Below are 25,251 nucleotides of genomic sequence, written 5' to 3'. Positions count from 1 at the left end.
ATGAAAATAATAAAACTTAAATTCTAACAGGCCCTCTACCCTTCCTAAAAAAATTTTAATAAGACAATAAAATGAATGTATTTTCTGTAATAGCAAGTTCAGTAACGTGATAACGTCTAGTACCAACTTAGAGGGCGATATTTAATTTTATAAACTGTAGACAAAATGAGAACTAGAAACACTTAAAACAGAGAGAGATTTTTTAAGACTTAAACTGTTTACTTTGACCTTGAATACAAAATAAAATTATGTTGAACCAATGTAGGAGCCTCGACAGGGTTGTGTGACTTACTAGATGTAACTAAGTTATACTCTTACTGCCTTTAAACAAATAAAATGAAGTAGTCTGAGATAAACTGTCTGTAAAGATGGGATGGTTCTGGCAAGAAGACCTTTGATCATAGGACTGACCTGGGGTTAAACAATAACTTAACTGTTTAGAGTAATATAGATAGAAGAACTTATGACAGCCCAGCCTTCCACACCTTCAAACAGCAACTAAGCTAAAACTGGAGATACCAAACACCACTTCTCAAAGTTAAAGCTTTCTGCCGAAAATTTTGATACAATTAAAAGAAACGGAGAAAGAAGTGGAAGGAGGAAAAAAAAACAAAAAAAAAACTAGATTTAAAGCTCACATATTAATGTTGTAATGGATTACTTCATCAAGCTGCATTCTTTGATAACTGAAAATGTCATATACATCTATATATATATATATATATATATATTATACACACACACACACTAATAAATGGTACAAGTGTAGTATAGTATATTTGGTAGAGAAATGAGAAGAGTAATAAAAATAAGCCTCGAATTTAATTAGTATCTTATTATTACTAAACAGATAAAATGAAGTAATCAATTATACTGGCATTCAAATGAACACTTTAATATATTATTTTTAAATGTTAGAAAATAGTCTTAAAATAAAATACACTATTAAAGCCAAAAGTATATATATGTGTGTGTGTGTGTGTGTGTGTGTGTGCTTCTCTTATTTAGTAAGGATGGGCAAAGGTTATCCGTTAGTGAATTCAACTGAATATGGCATAGCCAATTAATTAGGCTTAGAAAGTTAATTACTTAACTTTCATGACTGTAAAATAACTATTGACCTTCACACAAGCTAACAACACCATAAAGCTATTTGTACATGTGTCTGTGTATGTTGTGTGTGTGTGTGTGTGTGTATATATACATATAAACACACATGAATGTGCATGTGTGTGTGTACACACCTACATTCATAAAAGTATGTACATATATTCAAATACCAGAGTTTTACATCCTCTTGCAACTTAGTTTTTTCTAAGATGTGAAACTGCTTTTTTTTCTCAATTTCTCTCAACTTTTACCTCAAGAAGGACTATCTGAAAAGCTAAATTTTCCACTTCTCATAGCAAGTTCATGGATTTTACTAAAATATATATATATATATATATATATATATATATATATATATATATATATATATATATATACACACACAAGTTTATATATGGATATGAATATATATGAAACTGAACATTCAAATTTCTGTAAAAACAGATTAAAAATGAATGGACAGTCAAGAGGCAGTGGTGTATGTGTATATATACATACACATACACACATACATAGATACACACACACACAACAACCTTTGTAAAAATGATAGATACTCAATCTTGAGATTATATAATGTAAAAGAAAAAAGGTTCAGAAATGACTCTTTGTTGAGATTAGTCCAAAAGCCAAAGATGACATTTAATAAAAGTGGTAATTAGTTGGAATTAGACAACATTCAAAGAAAAGAGGCACTTTTTTTATGGACTTCTTTGATGTATTAAATATTTATAGATGTGTACACACACACACACGCACAAGAATATTTTTGGTAACAATATGAAGGCAAAAAAAAATCTTTTATCTTTCAATCACAGAACCATTCTTATTACCCTACTTCTAATAAATAATAAAGAAATTCTTATTGATTGTTGCTAACAGATTGAATATGAACCAAATGACAACACCAGGATGTCACTTATTAATGAAAACTATTTAGAATATAGAATCACTATACCAATCTTTATCAAATATGTAGTGTGTGTGCATGATATCATATATATATATAAAAGATATATATCATCATCATTGTTTAGCGTCCGCTTTCCATGCTAGCATGGGTTGGACGGTTCAACTGGAGTCTGGGAAGCCAGAAGGCTGCACCAGGCCCAGTCTGATCTGGCAATGTTTCTACGGCTGGATGCCCTTCCTAACGCCAACCGCTCCATGAGTGTAGTGAGTGCTATATATATATATATAACAGAGAGAGAGAGAGAGAGAGAGAGAAGAGAGAGAGATCGGTTTTCACTTCCTTAAAAATTTGGGACAGAAACCACAACAGCAGCTGCAGTGGTTAATGTAAAATAATAAGATCCTAACAGTCAATCTTGGGGGATTTCCTGATTAAATTATTCTAATTAGAAATACTGTTCACTGATACGACCTCTTGACATGTCAATGCCTGTTCTGAAGCAGTATCTCCAGCATCATGCTTCATACAAATGAAATAATGCTCACAATATTAAATAAAAGATTTAGATAACCATTCTTAGTCTCCAGTAAGGCTATAGATATATGCAATGTCATTCTTTCTTTCCTTTAATTTATATCGTTCTTTTGACATTTTGGGGGAATTGTGTGTGCACGTGCTCTCTATATGTAAAGTCTTCATTATCAGCCAGTGGAGGAAATTTTGACAGTTCCACATTTGAACGAATAAACTAGGACTTGTAATTGAGCAAGGAGGAAGTATTTTAAGGACGTTTCCAAAAAATGTACAGCTTGTGAAATATTTACAACTGAATATTAAGTATAGAAAAATAAACACAACTAAAAAAAAAAATCTTAAAAAAAAGTCAGTGGCGGGGGGGAGGCTGTTCTTCTGACCCTTGTTTTGATACAGTTCCACCATCATTTATATGAGATTTTCTGAAGCGAAGGAGAAAGACTAATCAAAAAATAATCAAGAGAAAACATAATGAGACACCAAAATAATGCTATAATATTAGTTAAAAATTGAACAAGAATTATGGAAAAGGCATTTGTAAAAAAGAGAGAGAGAGTAATTAAATAGGTAAATAGAATTAAAACCAGGTAGAAATAAGACAAAACAGAACTCCGGTAACAGACACTTCTTAAACGTCCCTCCTCATATCACATATTGAGCAAAACCGGTATAATGAGTTAACACAGTGATATGAGGATTGGGGTGCAACATACCTGTTGTTGTGGTTGTTATTATTATTATTATTATTATTATTTTATTATTATTGGTGGTGGTGGTGGTGGCGGTGTTGATATTGGCATTAGTTGTTGAAGTAATAGTGGTAGTAACAATGAGGATGATATCTTTATGACTCTCTGATATCAGAAGTGGGCCACACACAGAGAGACAGAGATGAGGGTTAAAAAAAAAAAAACCCAAAAAACATTTTTTTTTTTTTTGAAAGAAATAAAAGTTGATTAAAAGTGACAATGTTTATGTATTACACAGTCTTGGATAGATTTTTTTTCAATAGTCTTGTTATTGGTGTTGTCCTTATCATCATCATCATCATCATCATCATTATTATTATTTTTATTTTATTTTTTTTTTGGTTACACATTTCATTGTGTGTAAAATATTCTTTTGGTTTATTCACAGTTGAGGAAGAAACAAAGCAAACATGCATTTAGATCTCAATTTATGTCCAAAATATGGTGATGTGGTGATATGCATGCACAACATTAAAGATGGCAAGGGAAGAGGGACAGCAAGTAGATCAACTATATGCAGTCAAAATGTCACACTATGTATACACACACACACACGTTATATATAAAATACATGTGCATGAACATATACTTAGATGCATTTTATATATATACAAACATTTAGGTGTGTGTGCATATATATATATATATATATATATATATATATGGATATATATGTATATATGGATATATATGTATACACACATGTATATATACATATGTGTATATGTATATATATACATATATATATATATATATACACATGTATATTATGTGCGTAAATGTATGAATATATATATATGTATACACACACAATGTATATAAAAAATGTATACATACATACATTGTATAACTATATGTAAAAATGTGTGCATATCCTGTTTTGTATATATGTATGTATGTGTGTGTGTGCATATATATGTATATATATATATATATATATATATATATATATATATATATGCACACACACAATGCATTTGTTTGTATGTATGCATATAAGAAAGACATTTACAAGTATGGCTTTAAAAAAAAAAAAAAGAGGGGGAAAACAAAACATTCTATCATAGGAACCAAAGCTTGAATCTAGTGGTTGCTAGGCAATAGAGCTACAGATAACAACATCAACTAGGCCCGACCAATCCAAATTATAACTAACAAAAGTTTTAATGGATAAATTAACATCGTTACCTCCCCACATATTAAGACTGGCGAGCCTGTTTGGTGTCACAGTAAACGCAACTGCCCCACAATCTAAAGGTACTTGGTTTCAACTAACTTCATCATATCCTTTGCCTTCTCTCTTTCTCTCTCTCTCTTTTTTTTATATCTTAGGCCATACTTTTAAATGTTATGTGTGTGTGTATGTGTGTGTACATTTATATTTATATTTCATATATATATATATTGTTTATATTTATTTTTTAAAAATCTTTACAATCTTCAAAATGGGCTTTGGGATATTATGAGTCAAACTGATTTCTCTCTCTTCAATGTTATGTTAGAACTTATCATTACTATCAATAAATAATAATAATAATAATAATAATAATAATTTGTGATGAGTTCAACAAGATTAGATACATGTCGGCCAACCAGAACTTTTTCAATATTTAAAAGCTAAAGTGGAGAAGAGAGAAAGAGACAATAGGGTGATAATGGTGGTTTGGTTGACAAGGGAGGAGAGGTTTCGCATTTCTCTCTTTTACTTGTTCTTTATATTTTTTTTTTCAGCAGGGTGATTTTCATTTGTTTTTTTTTTTAGTTCTTTTTTCTTTGCTTTTTTTTTTTGTCTTCTTCACATTGCAATTAGATGTTCTTTTCTTTTCTTTTTTTTTTAAAGAAATAAATTTGTTTCAATAATATGGATAAAGAAGGCTTCAAGAAGGTAGAGGGGTGGGTGGGTGAAGTGAGTGAAAGTGTGTGAGTGAATATGGGAGGCAAAAAGGATTGGAAATAAACAAGCAGGGGTCACTTCAGTCAGGCAGTAGTAGTAACACTTTAAAAACTGCCACAAATAGAATTGAATAATTAAAGATGATGAAAATGGTTAAGTTCCAACCACAACAGCAGCAACAACAACAACAGTTTGTCTCTATATTTATGTATGTATGTATGTATGTATGCATGCATGAGTATGCAAATTCTTATTTTCCTCTCATATTTATAACTTCTGAGATTTTATATATACATACATATATATATATATATATATAATATATATATATATATGTATATATTGAGTAATTGAATGAATTATCTTATTAAGGATAATTCGAAAGATAACCGATACCTGGGTAGCAAATTCACATCAGAAAGAACACGGTTGAAGCTACGTCCATAGGGCATAGACTACGTGTCTTCGTGCGGAAATTTGTATGTTTATTTTAAAATTGTAAGTATATGAAAGAATGGAGTTGAAAGACTGGTTAACAAATATCCTTTATTCTCGACATATGTCGAGAATAAAGGATATTTGTTAACTAGTCGTTCAACTCCATTCTTTCATATACTTACAATTTAAAATATATATGTATATATATGTATGTATGTATTCTGAAAACCCAATCAACTTTGATATTCACAATAAATCTAATTTTCCACTTAATAGAGAGTCATACAATTAGTAAATGCTCCATTTTTATTCTTATGCTTGTTTGAAAATAACAACCTTATTTTAACATGTATATACATATGTATGTCATTATCTATATCTATGTGTATATACACACATATATCTTTGGCGTATGTCCATTTTTTCCCCCATCTTACCATGGATTAGACAAATACATATAATTGAGGTATTGTTTTACAGCTAGATATATATACACATACAGGCATACATATACATGTATGGACACATGAATGCACATAAGCATATATGAACACATGTGTATATATATGTGTGTGTGCATGCGTACATGTATTTTATTTGCAGAATGTGTTTCTCTAGAATTTTCAGTTTCATCCCAGATTCTGCTTCTTATGATGCAATGAAAACTTATCGAAAGTGATCTTCTTTGTATGTGAGTGTATGTGGACACGGACACACAGACACACACACATACACATATGATGCTGCTGAACCTCCACTGTCTTCTAAGGATGGACGTTCCGTGGTTTGATCCAGTTTGATCAACTAAAGCTACTTCTGAAATTAATGTGCATCTGACTGAGTATTCCTCAGACACATGTACACCAAACATAATGCTCAGGCGTAATCAGTAACACTAAATACGTGGCAAGGCTGGACTGTTTGTCTAATTACAGGTGCAAGCCATCTGGCAGGCTTCCACTTACCTTCTGTGTACCCAATTCCAAGTCTTGAATTGTCTCAAGAAATAGAAACTATCACACATACACATATATATGTATATACAAATGTATATGTTACATACATATGTGTATACACACACACATTTTTTACTTGTTTCAGTCATTTGACTGCAGCCATGCTGGAGCAACACCTTTAGTCGACAAATCGCCCCCAGGACTTATTCTTTGTAAGCCTAGTACTTATTCTATCGGCCCCTTTTGCCAAACCACTAAGTTACGGGAACATAAACACACACACACACACACACACACACACACAACAGGCTTCTTTCAGTTTTTGTCTACCAAATCCACTCATAAGGCTTATGGTCAGCCCAAGGCTATAGTAGAAGACACTTGCCTAAGGTGCCACGTAGTAGGACTGAACCCGGAACAATGTGGTTGGTAAGCAAGCTACTTACTACACAGCCACTCCTGCGCCTATATATAAATAAATACATATATACATATACAGTCATATACATACATACATACACACACACACATGTATCATTTAGTAAGAGTTCGACTCAGCTCTGTTGCAACTTAAATTTGCACAGGCTTGTAGAGCAAACCTGATTTATCAAGGTATCCAAATGCCTGATGCAATGTTAAGTGTCATGGGGCTGAGACAAACTCATATTAAATAACACGTGTAACTTCTACCAAATGTGTTGAGTGCCACATTTGTTTGTCCACTTATTTGTAGATATCATTTAAAGAACTAACTGTGCTCAGAGCCAGAAGATTTCTTGGAGAACACAAGGCATGGTATAAAACATGCCTGACCACTTGTCGTAATGGCAAGAAACTATTGGTAGCCCTTATTTTAATAAGTGTGTGTTAAATGATGTATATCTCTCATTGGATGGAGTACTTTTTTTGTTGACAAAAAACTATACATATATGAACATGCATGTTTGTATGTGTGTGTGTATATATATATATATATATATATATATATATATGGGCGTGTATATTTTTATATTTCATTTCTTTGGATGAGAAGTAAAATGTATTCCCCCGGTGCATAACAATCTTAAGATGTCTACTTCAAAAGTAGCAACTAACTCAACTGAGGTTACCACAGACCTAATACACTAGTGATGAACTATCAAGAAGAATTAGCATCATTTGGACTTTACATTTTCTTTTTTATTCTTGATTTCTTTTGGTTTTACTACATACACGTGTGCATGAGTGTGTGTGTGTATATATACATATATATATATATATATACACACACACATATATATACATACAGGTATATCTATGCACGTGTATAGAGATATAAATACACACACAGACACACACATGTATATCTAAGTATATGCACACATACATCCATATATACATACATACATATGCATCATGCGATGCCTGTGTGTGCTGATGAGATGGAATGTCTACTGTCATAGAACATGTATGAAGAGAGGAATTGAAAGGTGAATGTAAGCTTTGTACAGTAGAAGCCAAGGGATGGTGGTGGTGGTGGTGGTGGTGGTGGTGGTGCTAGTAGCAGTGTTGTTGTTGGTGGTGGTGGTGGTGGCGTTGGTGGTAGTCATGGCAATGGATGCAGTTTGTGGTAGGGAAGGACACAGCACCAGAATGCATTCTCTTCCCCACGGCCTCCAGAACTACCATCAGCTAAGGAAGAAAGAAAAATATATATATTTATATATATATATATATATATATCTGGAATACTGGAGATGATTGAGCAGCAAAAAAATTGTTTGTTATTCATTTTTTTTCAAGGGTCAGGGTAGATATTCCAGATTTTTTGACAGGCAATATTAATCATGCATCTCGCTTGGCTAATGCAGAACAACAAATGTTGATGTCGCTTGAAACACCGTTACATGTAGACTGCAATGATGTTGCCTCACTGCCGGTCGAGTTTAAAGGAATCCTCAGTGGCAGCATCAGTAACAAGATTGGGATCTGTTAACATCTGGACATCGTCGATATCCAGTGGTACCAATCCAATTTTCAAAGCTTCCTCTTCAGGTAAGTAATCGGCGTCAAAGTCATTAAGCCCAGTTATTGCATTACCAAGCTCTCGAGCAAAATCTTGCCTGGACAAATCATCAGCACCTGGATAACGAAAGAAAGAAACAAAAAATTGTATGAGAAACATTTCAAGATCCAGAAGTTTGCGTTTTAGTGAAAAAAATATTTCAAAGATGCAACAAAAACATGAAACAGATTTGTTTCTTAACCTTTCGAAATTAGACCAGAAAAGTTATGCCAATAACTTGTGTACAATCAACAGGGAATCAATGAAATAGTTATTGAAATCGGTTTAAAATATCCCAAAATTTAACTAGTAAATGTTGTATCTACGAGATTTTAGCATAATAGTCGAGAACATTGAAATTTTGCATCTGAAATCTAAGTTCTGGGTTCAAACACAGACAAAGAATAGAACATTCAAAGACAACTGGTGAACAAACCAAATGAAATGCAAAGTAGAACATAGAAGCATGAAGAATAAGGTTAACAAAACAATTTCTCTTTTTTTTTTTTTTAAATTATTCCAGAGAGAGAAAAAAAAATGTTTTTTCCACACAGTTACAGTAGCAAGGTATGAGAATAGCTCATTAGTTTTCCCATTATGAAACCAGCTATTAATTCCAACAGCATAGACAGAGACACACATACAACAAACACATTTCTATGTTTGTTTTCAGCTTTGACATGTGTTAATGAGGAGATGGGAGGGAATATTTCATGGTTAGATGCACTTCATAATGTCAACCACTCAACTATGGAATGGGAATGGCAGTTATTTTTTCCAGTTAAGTCACCTCTGGTAAATGGTGCCACACATTTTCTCCAAGACAACACAACAAAATTCTTCTTCTGGCATCAATTACATATTAAAAACAAATTGATTCACAAGATATTAATCTCATCTTTTTCTGCTGTTTATCAACACTTAATTAACTCCAAATATTATCTAATCATCGTCTTTAGGAGCAATATTATGGGGATGAACCACTACCACTACCAACATAATAAGAGTACCATTCGGGTGGCATTAATAAGCTTAGATGAAGGCAGTGGATTGATAGAATGATTAGAGTTGGAAAATGTCTTATGGCATTCATTTCAACTCTTTATGTTCCGAGTTCAAATCCTGCTGATGTGAACTCTACCTTTCATCCTTTTGGGAGGTGGAGGGGGCGATAAAATAAAGTACCAGTTTAGTACTGCGATCATAGTCATCAACTAAACCCCACTCACCACAATTTTGCAGGCCTTGTACCTAAATTAGAAATCACTATTAAAATTAAATGCAAAGGTGGTAAAGTGATGGCTAAAATACTGTGCAGCATCTATTCAGTTACATCCCTTTACATCCTGAGTTCAAATCTTGGTGAGGCTGATTGCTGGAGTAAATCTATTGATTGCAGCTATCTACACAATCTATTTCCTGTAAGACACTGTTTTGGTCATTGCTGGTGGAAAATATAAAGGACATTATTGTGGCCTAGAAATGGAATTCCTGATGATTTGTCTGCAACCAGAGAATTTCAACATTCTGCCCAAGCCCAAACCTGTTTTATGCAAGAGAGGAATGGTTATGACAATTTTAATCCTAGAAGTGATGTAGTACCTCATCATCATCGTTTAATGTCTGTTTTCTTTGCTAGCATGGGTTGGATGGTTCTGGGAAGCTAGGAGGCTGCACCAGGCTCCAGTCTGATCTGGCAGTGTTTCTACAACTGGATGCCCTTCCTGACGCCAACCACTCTGTGAGAGTAGTGGGTGCTTTTTACGTGCCACCGGCACAGGTGCCAAGGGAGGCTGGCAGCAGCCACAATCGGTTGGTGCTTTTTACGTGCCACCTATTTCATTTTAATTAATTTCATTTAAACTATTCTAATAATAATAATGAGAGAGCCATGAACATCATCACACAACCTATAAATCAGAGTTCTTGAGGTTGCCAGTGAGGAAAACAAAATCAAATTTCTATGTAAAATTAGAGATGCTTCATTGATGACAGTAATGTTAGACTAAGTCTGCATTTATCTGGGTGCATGTCTTACAGATTCAGTTCACAGTGTTACATCTAATTCCACCTTCATTTTTGGTTCATACAATTCTGGATTTTCTTAATGTATACATTTATATGTGTGTGTGTGTGTGTGTGTGTGTGCACATTATTTTTGTTGCAGTGAATGAAATTTGATGTGCTTTCAACTACTCTATGTCGTCTTGCTTAAAATGGATTTACAGACGCTTTTAGCTGCTCTTTGGTTTAAAAGGGTTAATGTGCACGTAACCACACCCAGCCATACACACGACAAACATACTTTACTATAAGATGTGAAACAGTTGAAGATGAACAACCAACCTCACGTTAAACAGATAACTGGTTTGTCATGTTATGTTCAACCTCACAAGAAATGTGTGCATGTGTGTGTGTGTGTACGTGCACCATTGGTATTGATTTCTTGAAATGACACATGAGTCCAGATTTACAACTGGTATAGAGTGGCAAGTATTGTAAACAATAATAATGTACGACAACAACAACCAGAAAGGGAGAAATAACATCTTATAATGCATCTATATACCAAATAACAAATAATACACTAAGATGTGTCACAGATGCTTCATACACTAAGATGCATCATAAGATTGCTTGTTCATACAAAACCTAACCTCAAGCATAGTTAAAATAAATCAATATCAAAAAGTATGGTTAATAAACATGTTTTCAGAAAAAAAGATTCTCCGCCTCTTTCTTTTAAGAAATAAATGATTTCCTTCATCATTTACTTCTTTCAAATCATTGACATTTCATATTGTGTGTGTGTGTCTATATATGTGCACACATATAATATGCATCTGTGTGTGTGTGTGGATATACATACATGCATATACGTGTGTGTGCATGATATTAAATAATTTGAAGTAACAGATTATAACTGAAGAAACTTTTAGCCAAAATCAAAAACTCAGAATGTCACAGTTGTATAAATCTGATCTTTACTCTCTTTGATAATCAAATCGTCCTCTTACCTCTCTAGCTGCAACAATCACTAAATTCACTGAGAAATCTTTAGTTAGCCTCGGTCTACAGTAAAACACACTTGAACAAGGTGCCATGCAGTGGGATTGAAACCCAAAACCATGTGGTTAGGAAGCAAACTTCCTAACCACACACTCATGCCTACACCTACATAGCAGCAAAATTTTCTTCAAATCAAACCCCAAACACTTTAAACAGGGACACAATAGTACTAAAGATCTGCCAAAAGCTGGGTTGTCATGGTTAGAGTGCTTTTGATCTGGCACTCTGTCGTTTATGACAATGGGGGTTCCAGTTGATCCAATCAACAGAACAGTCAGCTTGTAAAATTAACATGCAAGTGGCTGAGCACTCCACAGACATGCATACCCCTAACATACTTCTCGGAGAGATTCAGTGTGACATAGGATATAACAAGGCTGGCCCTTTGAAATATATGTACTACTCATTTTTAGCAGCTGAGTGGACTGGAATGGACAGGAAATAAAGTGCCTTGCTCAAGGACATAATGCGCCACCAGGGAATCAAACTTGTGACCTTACAATCATGAGCCAAATATCACCAAGTCACGCACCCTCATGCTTTATGTCCAAACCAAAACGGATTTGAGCTCTCACACCTACCCTACAATGTTATTCTAAAATTAAACAATCACATCATAGAAATCTGAGAGCTACAAATAAATGTTTGATTGATTCAAAACAATATGAATAAATAAGCATTACATTTGAGGGAGGAATTTGAATAGTAAAGGATTGAATAGTCATTACAACCGTATAGCTTAGTTCAAAAGTTTATCCTTTCATTCATTCTACTTGGAATAGTCTCTGTCACACTCATTCACCAAATTAGTTTGTGACTCATTCATAGAAACTCCCAATTGTCTATGTTTATATGCTTCTGTCTCCACTGACTTCTTGAACAACATATAAGCAACTGATGTACAACAATAGTGTAGAAGGGTGCATACATTTGTGAGAGTGGGTGTGCATGTGTACGCTAACATGTATATGTGACTGCATGTCTATGTACGAAATTATAATACTACAAGTGTGCTAATGATTCTGCCAGCCCACCACTCAATAACAATAACAACAATAACCCTTTTTTGTTATTGGTACAAGGCCTGAAATTTTGAGGGTGGGGATAAGTCAATTAGATCAACTCCAGTTTTCAACTCGACCACAAAAGGAAGAAAAGCAAAGTCTACCTTGGCAGAATTTGAACTGGAACGTAAAGGTGAATGAAATGCTAAGCATTTTGTCCAGCATGCTAAGGATTCTGCCAGTTAACAACAACAACAGTTTCCGATATAGGCATAAAACCCATAATAAGCATTTTGTCCAGTATGCTAAGGATTCCACCAGCTCATTGCCTCGATCATAATGATTTTTAACAATGGTCCAAAGCTACACACGCTGAGGGATGGGTATAGGTGATCAAACCCCCTCCACTACTTGATTGGCAACTGCAATTTTTTCTTGTTTTACCAGCCCTAGAGGGATGAAAATTAAAGATGAATTTGGTGGGATTTGATCACAAGATGTAAAGAGATGTAACAAATTACGACACTGCATTCCCCAATCCACCCTACCCCACCGTCAACACTAACCAATTCTGCTATTCCCTGCTCTTTGAATAACAAAGGTGAGGAGGACGAAGATGATGAAGTGTTAGATAGTAACTACTCTGAATTTTAGTCTCACCTAAAATATCTAGTGATATATTTTCAAGTGATAACACTTCTGTACCATATCTAGCACTCTTATGTCGTGTGAGAGAGAGGGGGGAGAGAGAGAGAGAGAGAGAGAGAGGAGAGAGAGAGAGAGTTAGGTTCAAATACTCCACCCCTTCATCCTCTTGGATGACCTAAAATGGCACACAGTTGAATAGTTGACAGCTTGTAAAATCTCTTCAGTATTGCTGGGAGATTTAGTGAGGACATTAAATTATCATTTGGCCTTGGCAATCATAGGAAGTTGACAATACAGGAGACAGAGTAACATAGTAAAGTAACGAGTCAAACCGATGATTTGTAGCTCTATAGAAATGGAGATAATACAGGAGATGGATAACGCTGCTTTTTATTATAGGTAATTAAACATAGATGAAAGAACAAAAGTGAGAGAGAGAGAGAGACCTATGAAAACGAGAAAGAAGAATTCTGAGCAGCAAAAGCATTATCACTGCTATTAGCACATTTACAATTGCAGACATAGAATATGGCTTTGAAGAAATGGACTGGAACATGATAGAATTAGATGTAACAGATCACACAGCACTAGAAACATATGAAGACAAATATCAGATGCCACAGAACAAATTAGATTATCTGGCTGCAGGTGATGATAAGTGAACACTAGCACCAATTGACGCAACAAGATATCTAAATATTGGCAATGTATGCGAGTAATTGAAGACACTGTCACAAGTAGGGGCCAGTAGTGAGAGTGGACTGGTCAGTGTTGAGCTCCCGACATCATTTACATTGTGGGAGGAAGGAGAGAAAGATTTAAAAACCAAACTGTGCTATTTTTATCTGGTTTCAGTATTGCATTTACAAATTTCTTCTTACTGTGTTGTTCAATATGATGGAGCACAGCTCCCAAGTGAACCATGATCTAGAAGATCTCATCAATTAATTCAGTAACATAGTAATTGTGTATATGTGTGTGTGTGTTTACTCATATATGCATATTTGTTTCTTTTAATGTCTGTTATCCATGCTAGCAAATGAATTCTGAGATAGGATTTTTACTGCTGGATAGACTTCTTGTCAACCCTTACCTGTTTTTGAAGGACATCTCCCCCATCTTTCTCTTTCCCCCCTCCTTTTGGCACAAAGAATCCAAGGAAGTTATGAAAGTACTAACATTTATATTTCTTCAACAATACTTATGAGTGTATGTTGTCAGTAATCTTGCTCTTGTCTTTAAAATCAGAGTGGACTACAGAACCTCGCCACTTTCCTGATTTCAAGTTTTGTGTCAAGTCAATAAATATTTCAGTTCAAAATCATTGGCTCAGTTCATAATTTGGACTCGCCCCTCATGCTGGGATGGGTTGTCATGATCCGTATCATTTAATAGGAGCCACTGCTCCCAAAGTCTGGTGCTCAAGTGTGTCATTTGGTTTGGTTTCTATAACTGGAAGTCCTTTCTATTACTAACCACCTTGCAGAGTGTACCGGGGACACCAACACTAGAGAGGCTGAATAGTACTTAGCTACACAGGATTAAAGGGACTTCACAACTCTGCACTTCTCTGCTCATTTACCAATCATTTTACAGTGTGTACAAGGTAGCTCTGGGAATGACTCTTGTGAACAAATTGAAAGAAACAGACACACATCCCTATCAAACCTATTGGTATTTATATTTTTCTCAAAATACAACCGTTTGTTTCAACTGATTTCAAAAATATTGAATATAGCAAAATTTATGTTTGGAACATAAATTAATATGAAGTTTTAATAGAGAATTTTAAGTTAAATAACTTTAACTCTTTTGTTACCATATTTCTGTTGGGATGCTCTGTGTTTCTTTCAATTAATTTTAAATATAACAAAGGATTTAGTAATATAACTTAGTTATCATTAAGCTAATGTTAGGAACATAAATTGTGACTAAGGTTTGGTGGGAGATTTCAATTCAAAACTTGTGTAAAACAAGACATTTGTACTACAGAGCCAGAGGTGGTTTCAGCCGGCTTGGTATCAAAAGGGTTAAAACAGGAAATCTGTACCACTCAAAAAAAAACAGGGGTCTTGGGCAGGTTGGTATCAAATGGATTAAAAGTACACTTTGATGGCAAATGCAACTGGAAAAAGCCACTGATCTGCTAGAAAATCCCCCAACAGAGAAATAATTTCTCCTTAATAGGACTGTTTATGATCAAAGCGAAGTACTATAAGAAGAGTACATTCTGATTGTTTAAGTTTTGTAAATCTAGGCCAAATAGACTGGCGCAGACATGGCAACAAAAGTATAAGCCATCTGTGATACAGTGACTTAATAAACCCTTAGTTTCTTTAGCAGAATAACCTCTACCCCTGCCCCGAGCTAGCTTTAGGTCCACCTATTTTGATAAGTACATTGATAAATATATTAATGTCATAGCTGACAAAATACTGTTATTTTTATAATCTTGTGACAAGATTATATATATATATATATATATATATATACACACACACACACACACACACTATGGTTCTTGTAATGCCTGTTTTTCCATGTTACCATTAGGCTGAATGAAGAATTATTTCAGGCAGGATTTTACAGCCAGATGCCCTTCATGTTGTCAACCCTTACCTGTTTTTCATATAAGGAATGTTTTTATTCATCATCATCATCATCATCATCATCATCTAGTGTTTTAAATCTGGATTTTGTCCCAATTAATGGGGGGTGACCAGATTGACCTCAATGCCATATCAGGTCTTTGAAAGTGTAGAGTAACCAATTGCAATGCCAACAAGGAATATCAACATACAATTACATTCACACACAATGAAACACTCTCTATAATTTTTGTGCACCAAATTCTCTCATAAAGCATTCATTCAGTGCTTTGGAACTATAAAAGAAGACAATTACTCAGGAAGGCACTTACCCACAGCTGTGCAGTGGGGCCAAACCCAAAATCACATGATTGTGAAGCAAACTTCCTAACTGCATACCTGTGTGTGTGTGTGTGTGTGTGTGTAGATGTGATAACCAGTGCTGGCTTGTTTACATTCCTGTAACTTAGTGGTTCAGGAAAAGAGACCAACAGAATAAGTACCAGACTTAAAAATTAGTACTGGTGGTGATTCATTCAAGGTGGCACTCCAGCATGGCCACAGTCTAATGACTGGAACAACTAAAAGACCAAACACACACATGTACGTACATATGTATGTAGTCAGCAGCTGGGTTCATGCCTCAGCTGTAGCTTTATTACATTTTTAAACGATGCATAAAGAAAATCTTAATCTTGTGTAATCCAAATGTAATCTCAGAAGAGTAATCAAAGAAGAAGGGGGTCTAGTTCTGTGTCAGTGTGTTAAAAATCCAGGGACTATGTCTCAAGAGCATAATTATTAAGTTTATAACATTAGTTCTTTCTTCAAAGGGCCGCTTCAAAACCTAGAATGCTTTTCATTTTGTATTTCTTTTGTTTTCTTTAGATATTATTTGTATTTCTTTCTCTTTTTTTTTTTTCTTCTTAGTTTCGTTTCCAAGACTCCCCCACATATTGTTTGTTTGTTTGTTTGTTTGTTGTCCTGTTAAAATTTATGGAAAGGATATTTGGAATATTGCAACAAAATGACAGAAGCTCAGGTTTCTTGTTTCGAACAAATAATGAATGCAACCAACACTAATTCCCTGATCCCAGCTGACATAATGGTATAGATCATGTGACACCCTCGCATTCAAACCATGGAGAACATTTCCATTTGATACTGTTTATTCATTTGTCATGGTCCCATAGAAAATTAGACTGACCAAGATAATCTGACGGATATTTTAATATTCTATCTCCATGACACACATGTTCGTTCTCTCTCTCTCTCTCTCTCTCTCTCTCTCTCTCTCTCTCTCTCTCTCTCTCTCTCTCACACACACATACTAAGTTTGACTGAAGTTATCCATCTCTAACAGTCTATTATCCAAAACTCATGAATTTTCTGTAAAAACAAAAATAAAAAAGACAGGAGGGAAAAAAAAACAATTCATCAAAGTAAATATAGCCATGCCTGCACACACACACACACACACAGAGTGTATGCTGATGTATAAGATACATTTTATTCTTAAATGTAATAAAATTGCATTGTGTCTAATGCAACTGTATTATGGATGGGATATCCAGTGCGTAAGTATATGATGAAACATTAAATTTGTGTTTTCCACAAAAAAGTAGGGGATTATCTTATGCAAGAGTGCATCTTACACACCATCATATGTAGTGTGTATGTGTGTGTGCATGTGGAGAGAGAGAAAGTGAGAGATGGATCTCAAATCAAATTGTTGTAAGGTTGAAAATAGCCAAGACTAAGTAGTACTAATTAGTGGAAACTACCAAAATCTAACAGTGTCAGAGAAATAATCATGATCAGTCTACATAATGGGAGAAAACAGATGCTCAGTAGTGTGTGATAATGTTGAAATGTATGTGAAAGAGAAAGAAAGAAATTTTATTTTTACACACACACACACATATATAATGCTAGTACTACAATACACTTAGTAATGTGGTTGGTGTTGAGAAGGACATCCAGCTGTAGAAACCATGCTAAAAATGGAACATACAAACAAGCTGTAGTCTCTGATCTGTTAAAGAGTGCTTAACTCTAAATGATATCAGACTTAGAGCTTGAGATCCCATCCAACACATACCTATTTCTTTACTACCCACAAGGGGCTAAACACAGCGAGGATAAACAAGGACAGACAAATGGATTAAGTCGATTATATCAACCCCAGTGCATAACTAGTACTTAATTTATTGACCCCGAAAGGATGAGAGGCAAAGTCGACCTCGGCGGAATTTGAACTCAGAACGTAACAGCTACGCATTTCGCCCGGCGTGCTAACGTTTCTGCCAGCTCACCCATCCAACACATACCAGTTGATTTATGATGACAAATGATGGTGGTGGTGGTGGTGTTGCAATGCTGTGAGACCTGTTCATTACATGCCTTGATAGAAAATAGATTCTTAAATGATTCCTATATTAAGGAATAGCAACAGGAATCACTCCTCATTGAGAAAGGAGAGAGCGACAGAATAAAAAAAAAAATGAACCAAAGTGTGTTTGGCTGATTCCGTCCAGTAAATATAATCAGCAGATTCAAACTAAACAGGTCTTCCACAATGGTGGTCATGCAATGTGGAAAGCCTGTTGCAAGTAACATCAGCTGACAGTTTCAGTTTCCTTGAAATATATGAGATGAAAAAGCTTTGTGCAGAGTTTGTCGTGTTTCATGTTCAAAAACAGAACTAGAGCAAAATGTGGTGAGTATAAGGAGGAATGTGATGATGAGTACAAGGAGGATGGATATGGTGAGTGTAAAGTGATGAATACAATAGGAATTGTGAGGAGTACAATGGATCTGATGAGTACAACAAACGTGTACACACAGAAATATATGTACTTCATGAACTTGCATGGTTGAGTCTATATTTAGGAACAGCAACAGAAATCACTCCTCATTGAGAAAGGAGAGAGTGACAGAGTAAAATACGAACAGAGAGAGAGAGAGAGAGAGAGACAAAGAGAGAATGTGTGTGATGGGGAGTAGAGACCAGGACCTCTATAGTGCCAGCTTTCAGATAACTCCAAAACATAGTGTAGCTGCTGCGGTTGTTGTCGTTGTAGTAGTAGTAGTATTGGGCAGACAAATATTTCCTTTGTGAAGCAAAATGCAGAATATAATGCAAGAAAGAGAAACAAAAGAGAATCTGGAAATGTTCAGGATTCAAGTCTTTTGTTAGTTATCATGGTGGTGAATTCTTCCACCATACTTGCCAAGGACAAGCATGCCAACTACTTTTTCATTGGTGTCAAGGTAACAGGAAGGGAGGGATGCTACGTACAAAGACCACCACTCTACATTACACACACATATCTATACACATACATACACATTCAAACACACACACACACATATATATATATATTGATCAATCAATTAATAAATATTTTAATGATCATACTTAAGTCTCACAAATAGTCATTTATCTGCCTTTTTTCAAAACAAAACAAAAAAGTTCAACAATCTAAAGATCCTTTACCTGCATCAAAATAATTAATCAAGAAAAGGGTGAGGTGCCAGACATATTTTTTTCTTAGAAGGTATATTTTCAAGTGAAGGTGAACTGGGAAGTTATGGGAATGAAAACCAAAATGAACATTCATGAATCTTGCTCATCATCATCATCATCATTTAATGTCCACTTTTCCACGCTTGCAGGAGTCAAATTTTCCATGGTAGGATGCCCTTCCTGTCACCAACTCTTACCTCTTTTCAAGCTAGGTAATATTTTCCCATAGCTAGACATTTCTTTCATGGAAGACTGGAAATGAACAACCTCACCTGTATGACAGTGATGCTCATTTACAACCACCAGGTGATATTCTAGACAAGATATACACATACACACACACAGTGGTGAGCTTTCAATTTCTGTTTACCAAATTCACTCTCAAGAACTTAGTTGGCCTGGCATTATAGTAGAAGACACTAAGGTGGTGAGCTGGCAGAATTATTAGCACGCTGAACAAAATGCTTAACAGTATTTCACCTGTCACTATGTTCTGAGTTCAAATTCCGCCAAGGTTGACTCTACTTTTCATCCTTTCGGGGTTGATAAATTAAGTACCAGTTGAGCACTGGGGTCAATGTAATCGACTGTCCCTCTCCCCCAAATTTCAGGCCTTGTGCCTATAATAGGAACAATTATAGCAGAAGACACTTGCTCAAGGTGCTGCACAAAAGGACTGAACCTAAGACCACCTGGTTGGGAGGTAAAGCTTCTTAATCACACAGCTATGCCAGTGCCTATCACTAATGTCATTGAGAAATGTAAAATTACCCCAAATATTCTATTTTCTCTAACATAATAAAGAATAACAGTATCAGAGCATCAGAGAAAATAAATTGTGATATTTAGTTACAACTTTTTATGTTCTTAGTTCACCCTGTCAAAGTCAACTTCACTTTTCCTCCTTTTGGAATTGATTAGTGGCTAGGGCCAATCGTATCAACAACTTCCCACTCTGTCAAAATTCAGTTTTGTGCCTATGTCAGGAACCATTAACACTTCAGGTGGAAATCCAGCAGAATTGTTAGCAGACGAAATGCTTAGTGGCATTTCTTCTGGCTTCACATACTGAGTTCAAATATCACCAAGGTCAACTCTGCCTTTCATCTTTTTTGGTACTAATAAAATAAGTACCAGTCAAGTACTGGGGTTGACATAATTGACCAGCCTGTTCCAACAAAAAATTTCAGACCTTCTGCCCATAGTAGAAAGCATATTAATACCAACCAACATAAGAATTACTACCATCATATATTCTTTTCTACTCTAGGCACAAGGCCCGAAATTTTTGGGGAGGGGGCCAGTCGATTAGATCAACCCCAATACACAACTGGTACTTAATTTATCGACGCCAAAAGGATGAAAAGCAAAGTCGACCCCAGCGGAATTTGAACTCAGAACGTAAAGACTGACAAAATACTGCTAAGTATTTGGCTTGGTGTGCTAACATTTCTGCCAGATTGCCACCTTACTATCATCATATATTACTATATTTAATCTATTTCTTTACTATCTACAAGGGGCTAAAACACAGAGAGGACAAACAAGGACAGACAAATGGATTAAGTTGATTATATCGACCCCAGTGTGTAAATGGTACTTATTTAATCGACCCAGAAAGGATGAAAGGCAAAGTCGACCTCGGTGGAATTTGAATGCAGAACGTAGCGGCAGACGAAATACCGCTAAGCATTTTGCCCGGCGTGCTAACGTTTCTGCCAGCTTGTTGCCTTAAATATATTACTATATTTAATCATGACCATATATTGCTATAATTAAACCAACATTTTCCAAATGATGAAAAGCGTCTAACATTAACTGCTCAACTGCTTCTATTGAAAGTAAATATCGAGTATATTGATAGATATTTTCAATGGAGGGAGATCAAGACAAACAGAAGTAGGTATTTCTCACTAGAAATATAGTCTAGTACCCAGTATAATGTAATAAAATTATTGGGGGTGGGGGGGGGACAACAACAATATTCCTTAGATCTTTGAAATGAGAATTACATCAGTTGTTAATACTATCTCAAAAACAAAAGATATAAAAATAAAATGGAATTATGAAAGTGATGCTGTAGAAAATATAATAAATAAAACAGTTGACATAGCAACAATAAAAAAAAAACAACAACAAAAGAATAGCCATTTAAAATATTTTAAGAAATGAATTAAGATTTTAATGTAAATTACATATGACATTACAGCACCAGTTTGAGACACAATGGCAACAGGTCCAATGACAAGATTCAAACCATAAATCTATCACTCATTAGCTGAGCACATTATCAATTATCTAAACTACAGTGTGTTTGCCACTTCGTTTTCTCAAATTAGGTATCAGAAATAGAGTGGTTGTATACTGTCAACATAACGTGACAGTCCCGTAAAGGGAATTACACCACTGCTATTTAGCCCTAGGAAGCATCGAGGCTTCCTGTCAGCCTTGACACATTTCCTGTGTCCTTATATTTGCGAAGGGGAGGCAAGCACCCCCACCAGCTAGGGCTAGCACCTAAAGACATGCATGTTTCTGAGTCCATTGCTCGTCATCAGTCTGGGGTAGCCAGTCCTGCTAGTTGAGATACCTGCCAAGCCTTCGCAAATATATATATTTACAGTGAAATCTATTCACTGGTCACCGAAATTAGAAATATTGAATTTCTAAATGTCTCAGAGAGACTTCAATATTTCTAGTATCATACATAAATAGTTTCCGCTATTTGAAATCTACAACTTGGTTTGTTTCATTTAACATTCATGCTAGCATGAGAGTTGGACAGGAATGTATTTGAAGCAGATTAATACAGCCAAATGCTCTTCCTGTCGGTCAGCCCTTAAGGGATTTTATTTATCCTACACATTTTGAAAGTGCAGAGTGACCAATCATAATAATCCCAACAAGGAATACGAATGTTGATATTACCGTTTGCTCAAGCAAGGCTGTGGGACAGCATTATTTATGCATATTTGCACATACACATTGCACCCATACTGCTGTCATCACCACCACCACCACTTTGTTGTTATTGTAATCATCATCGTTTTATGTCCATTGTCCATTTGGCATCGATTGAAAAGGTTTACTTACCAAAATGAATCTGGGAGGCTTCATTTTGGTTGTGTTTGGTTTTAGGTAAGGTTTTTATAGTTGGATGCCCTTCCCAACACCAACCACTTTATAGAGTGTACCAGATGCATTTTTTGTGCAACCAGCAATTCAAAGGTGTCTTGTCTTCAACAATACTAAAGGGTTCTAACAGTCTCATATTCACACACATCACCACCACCATCACCATCATCATCGAACATCCACTTTTCCATACTTGCATAGGTTTGATAGAATTTGTGGCAGATTTTCGATAGCCAAATGCCTTTCCTGTTGTCAACCTTCACCTGTTTCCAAGCAAGGTAATATTCCCCATGGCTAGGAATATTCTACTTGTACTTGTTTAAACACACACATTTAGCCCCAGTTTCCATTTGATAGTTTTCTTTTCCTTTTGAATTCCTTGATTGTGTCAAAGTACATGGTGTAATGTTAAGAGTATTCAGCGCATAATCATACAGTTATGGGTTCAATTCCTGAACCAGACAAAGCATTGTATCCTTGAGTATATCACTTAATTTCATATTGTCCCAGCTCTCAAAAATCTATCAATAACACACACAAGCATGATAGGCTTCCCAAAGTTTCCATCAACCAAATCCACTCAGATATCAGCTGGCCTGGTGCTATAGTAGAAGATACTTGCCCAGGGTGCTGTGTAATGGGATTGAACCTGAAACCATGATGTTGTAAACATTTTTAACCACATAATGTATTTATATATACTTGTACATATATTTTTTAGTACAGGTATAATATATAGAACCTAATCTGAGTAAAAAACAGAATGGTAGACACTCTGTAGTATTATTGGTAAAGCAGTTGTCCTGGAAACAACAGATACATTAGTCAAGTCCTGTCATATAACCAAGTGCCCTTTTCTCTTTCTTTCGAACTGGTGCTTATAATTGAAAAGTTTATTTAAATATATCTTTGATATTTGATATCAACAATAAATTTCAATAATTAAAGAAGAAAAGGAATTAGTGAAGAATTTGTGAAAGAAAATGAACTACCATGCAATTCTGTTATTTTCACAGAAGAAATAAAATCCCAGAGAACGTGAAATATCATTCCAGTTGCACAATAACTAGTGGCAAAGCAATTGCTCTTTGTTTTCCAAATTTCTAGACACCATGGGTCATTCAGAATAAAGATAGCTAACAGTCAAGATACAATGTGCCAATATCTTGAAAATGGAGGGGTCTTACATGATAGATACAGAGTTTTAACAGAGCATCTTCATCATCTAATGTCTACATACCTTGCTAGTATGGTTTGGACAGTTTGATGGATTCAAGGACTGCATCGTGCTTAAGTGCCTGCTTTGGCATGGTTTCTACAGCTGAGTGCTCTTCCTAATGCCAACCACTTCTGGTGTGTACTGGGTGCTTTTGTGTGACACAGGTACAGGTGAATTCACTATGCAACTTGCAAGTCTACAAACCAAGGAGGAGTAGGGATGCGTTCTTATGCTAGATGGTAGCTAAGATATGCGAGAAGGGGTTGGCGTAGAACATTTTCTTGTAGTAGAGAAGCAACATGGCTACTCACATTTAAAAGAAAGAGATAGAGAGAGAATATATTATATATATATATATATATATATACACACACACACAATTATTCTTTTTCAGTCCATATAAATGTTTTACTAGTATAAACAAAGCGTAATATCAGACCACATAACACATAAAAAGCACAATTAATTTCATAGTTACTTAATCTGTCAGGTCAAACAAGTATGTATTTGTGTGTGTGTGCGTGTGTTTACATTCCACATTTTTGCATGATAGTCTGAGCAAAAATGGCAATCTCATTTTTATGCTGCCTAAAAACAATAGATATTGCAGCTCTGAGTTTTGCATGGACAAGTGGAATAAAGAAACCCTTGCATGAGAAACACTAAGGTTAAGCAACAGGAAGAGCACCTGGCTGTGAAATACTACCACAGCCAAGTCTTTGTCCAACCCATGCCAGTGTAGAAAAGCAAAGGCAGGTACGGTTCAATGGCTTATAAGCTTGCTTTGCAACCATGTAGTTTTGGGTGAAGTCCCACTTCATAGTATCTCAGACAACCCTGGGCCAACCAAAGTCTTGTGAGTGAATTTGGTAGATGGAAACTGTGTGTGTGTGTGGAAGCTCATTATATGTGTGTGTGAGAGTGTGTCTTTGTGTTGGTCACTCACCCCCCACTGCTTGACAACCAGTGTTGGCTCTTATGTCCCAGTAATTTAGCAGTTTGTCAAAAAAGAATAACAAGCAGACTATGCATATATGTCCTTATTCTCTCTTTTACAGTCACCTTGTATGTAAAGGGTACGCCCTTACCATCCCACTCTGTCTTTCCAGCTGAGGAAGCCATGTAGCTCCTCTTCAGCAAGAGACTCATTCCTATCCTTCTATCATGCTTTCATCTACCTTAATACTACGTCCCTACTCAGCTGAGAGGTTTTCTCTCACAAGTCACGTGGTGATTACACAAGTGCCAGCGCCATCAAAAGACACCCAGCACAGTCAATAAACTGGTTATTGTTAGGAATGGCATCAAAATGCAGAATCATTGCCAAAGCTGTCATTGGACCTTGACACAGACCGCTAGCTTGTCAGTTCTTGTCAAACTGTGGAACCCAAACCAGCATGGAAAACAGACATTAAATGTTA

The 25,251-nt window shown here is 35.4% G+C and overlaps 1 protein-coding gene and 1 long non-coding RNA gene across 8 annotated transcripts in view; both read right to left on the bottom strand.

Annotated features, from left to right (window-relative positions):
- LOC118765629 lies at positions 1-3,960 on the bottom strand. The gene is made up of 2 exons (XR_005001491.1): positions 2,697-3,960; positions 1-997 (listed from the first exon to the last, which is right to left on the bottom strand). It is a non-coding gene; the product is annotated as an uncharacterized LOC118765629 (long non-coding RNA).
- Positions 3,961-8,301: 4,341 nt separating this feature from the next.
- LOC115217859 (CREB-regulated transcription coactivator 1) overlaps positions 8,302-25,251 on the bottom strand; it is a 172,288-nt gene continuing 155,338 nt past the window's right edge. For all 7 annotated transcript variants that reach the window (XM_036507967.1, XM_036507963.1, XM_036507966.1 and 4 more), the window contains one exon: positions 8,302-8,715. In XM_036507967.1, the coding sequence (XP_036363860.1) occupies positions 8,504-8,715 (212 nt within the window). In that variant the 3' untranslated portion in view covers positions 8,302-8,503. The remainder of the gene's footprint in view (positions 8,716-25,251) is intronic.

This window comes from Octopus sinensis, linkage group LG12, assembly GCF_006345805.1.
Source record: "Octopus sinensis linkage group LG12, ASM634580v1, whole genome shotgun sequence".
In the NCBI taxonomy this organism is placed as follows: Eukaryota; Metazoa; Mollusca; class Cephalopoda; order Octopoda; family Octopodidae; genus Octopus; species Octopus sinensis.
This window is presented reverse-complemented; position numbering and strand designations above follow the sequence as displayed.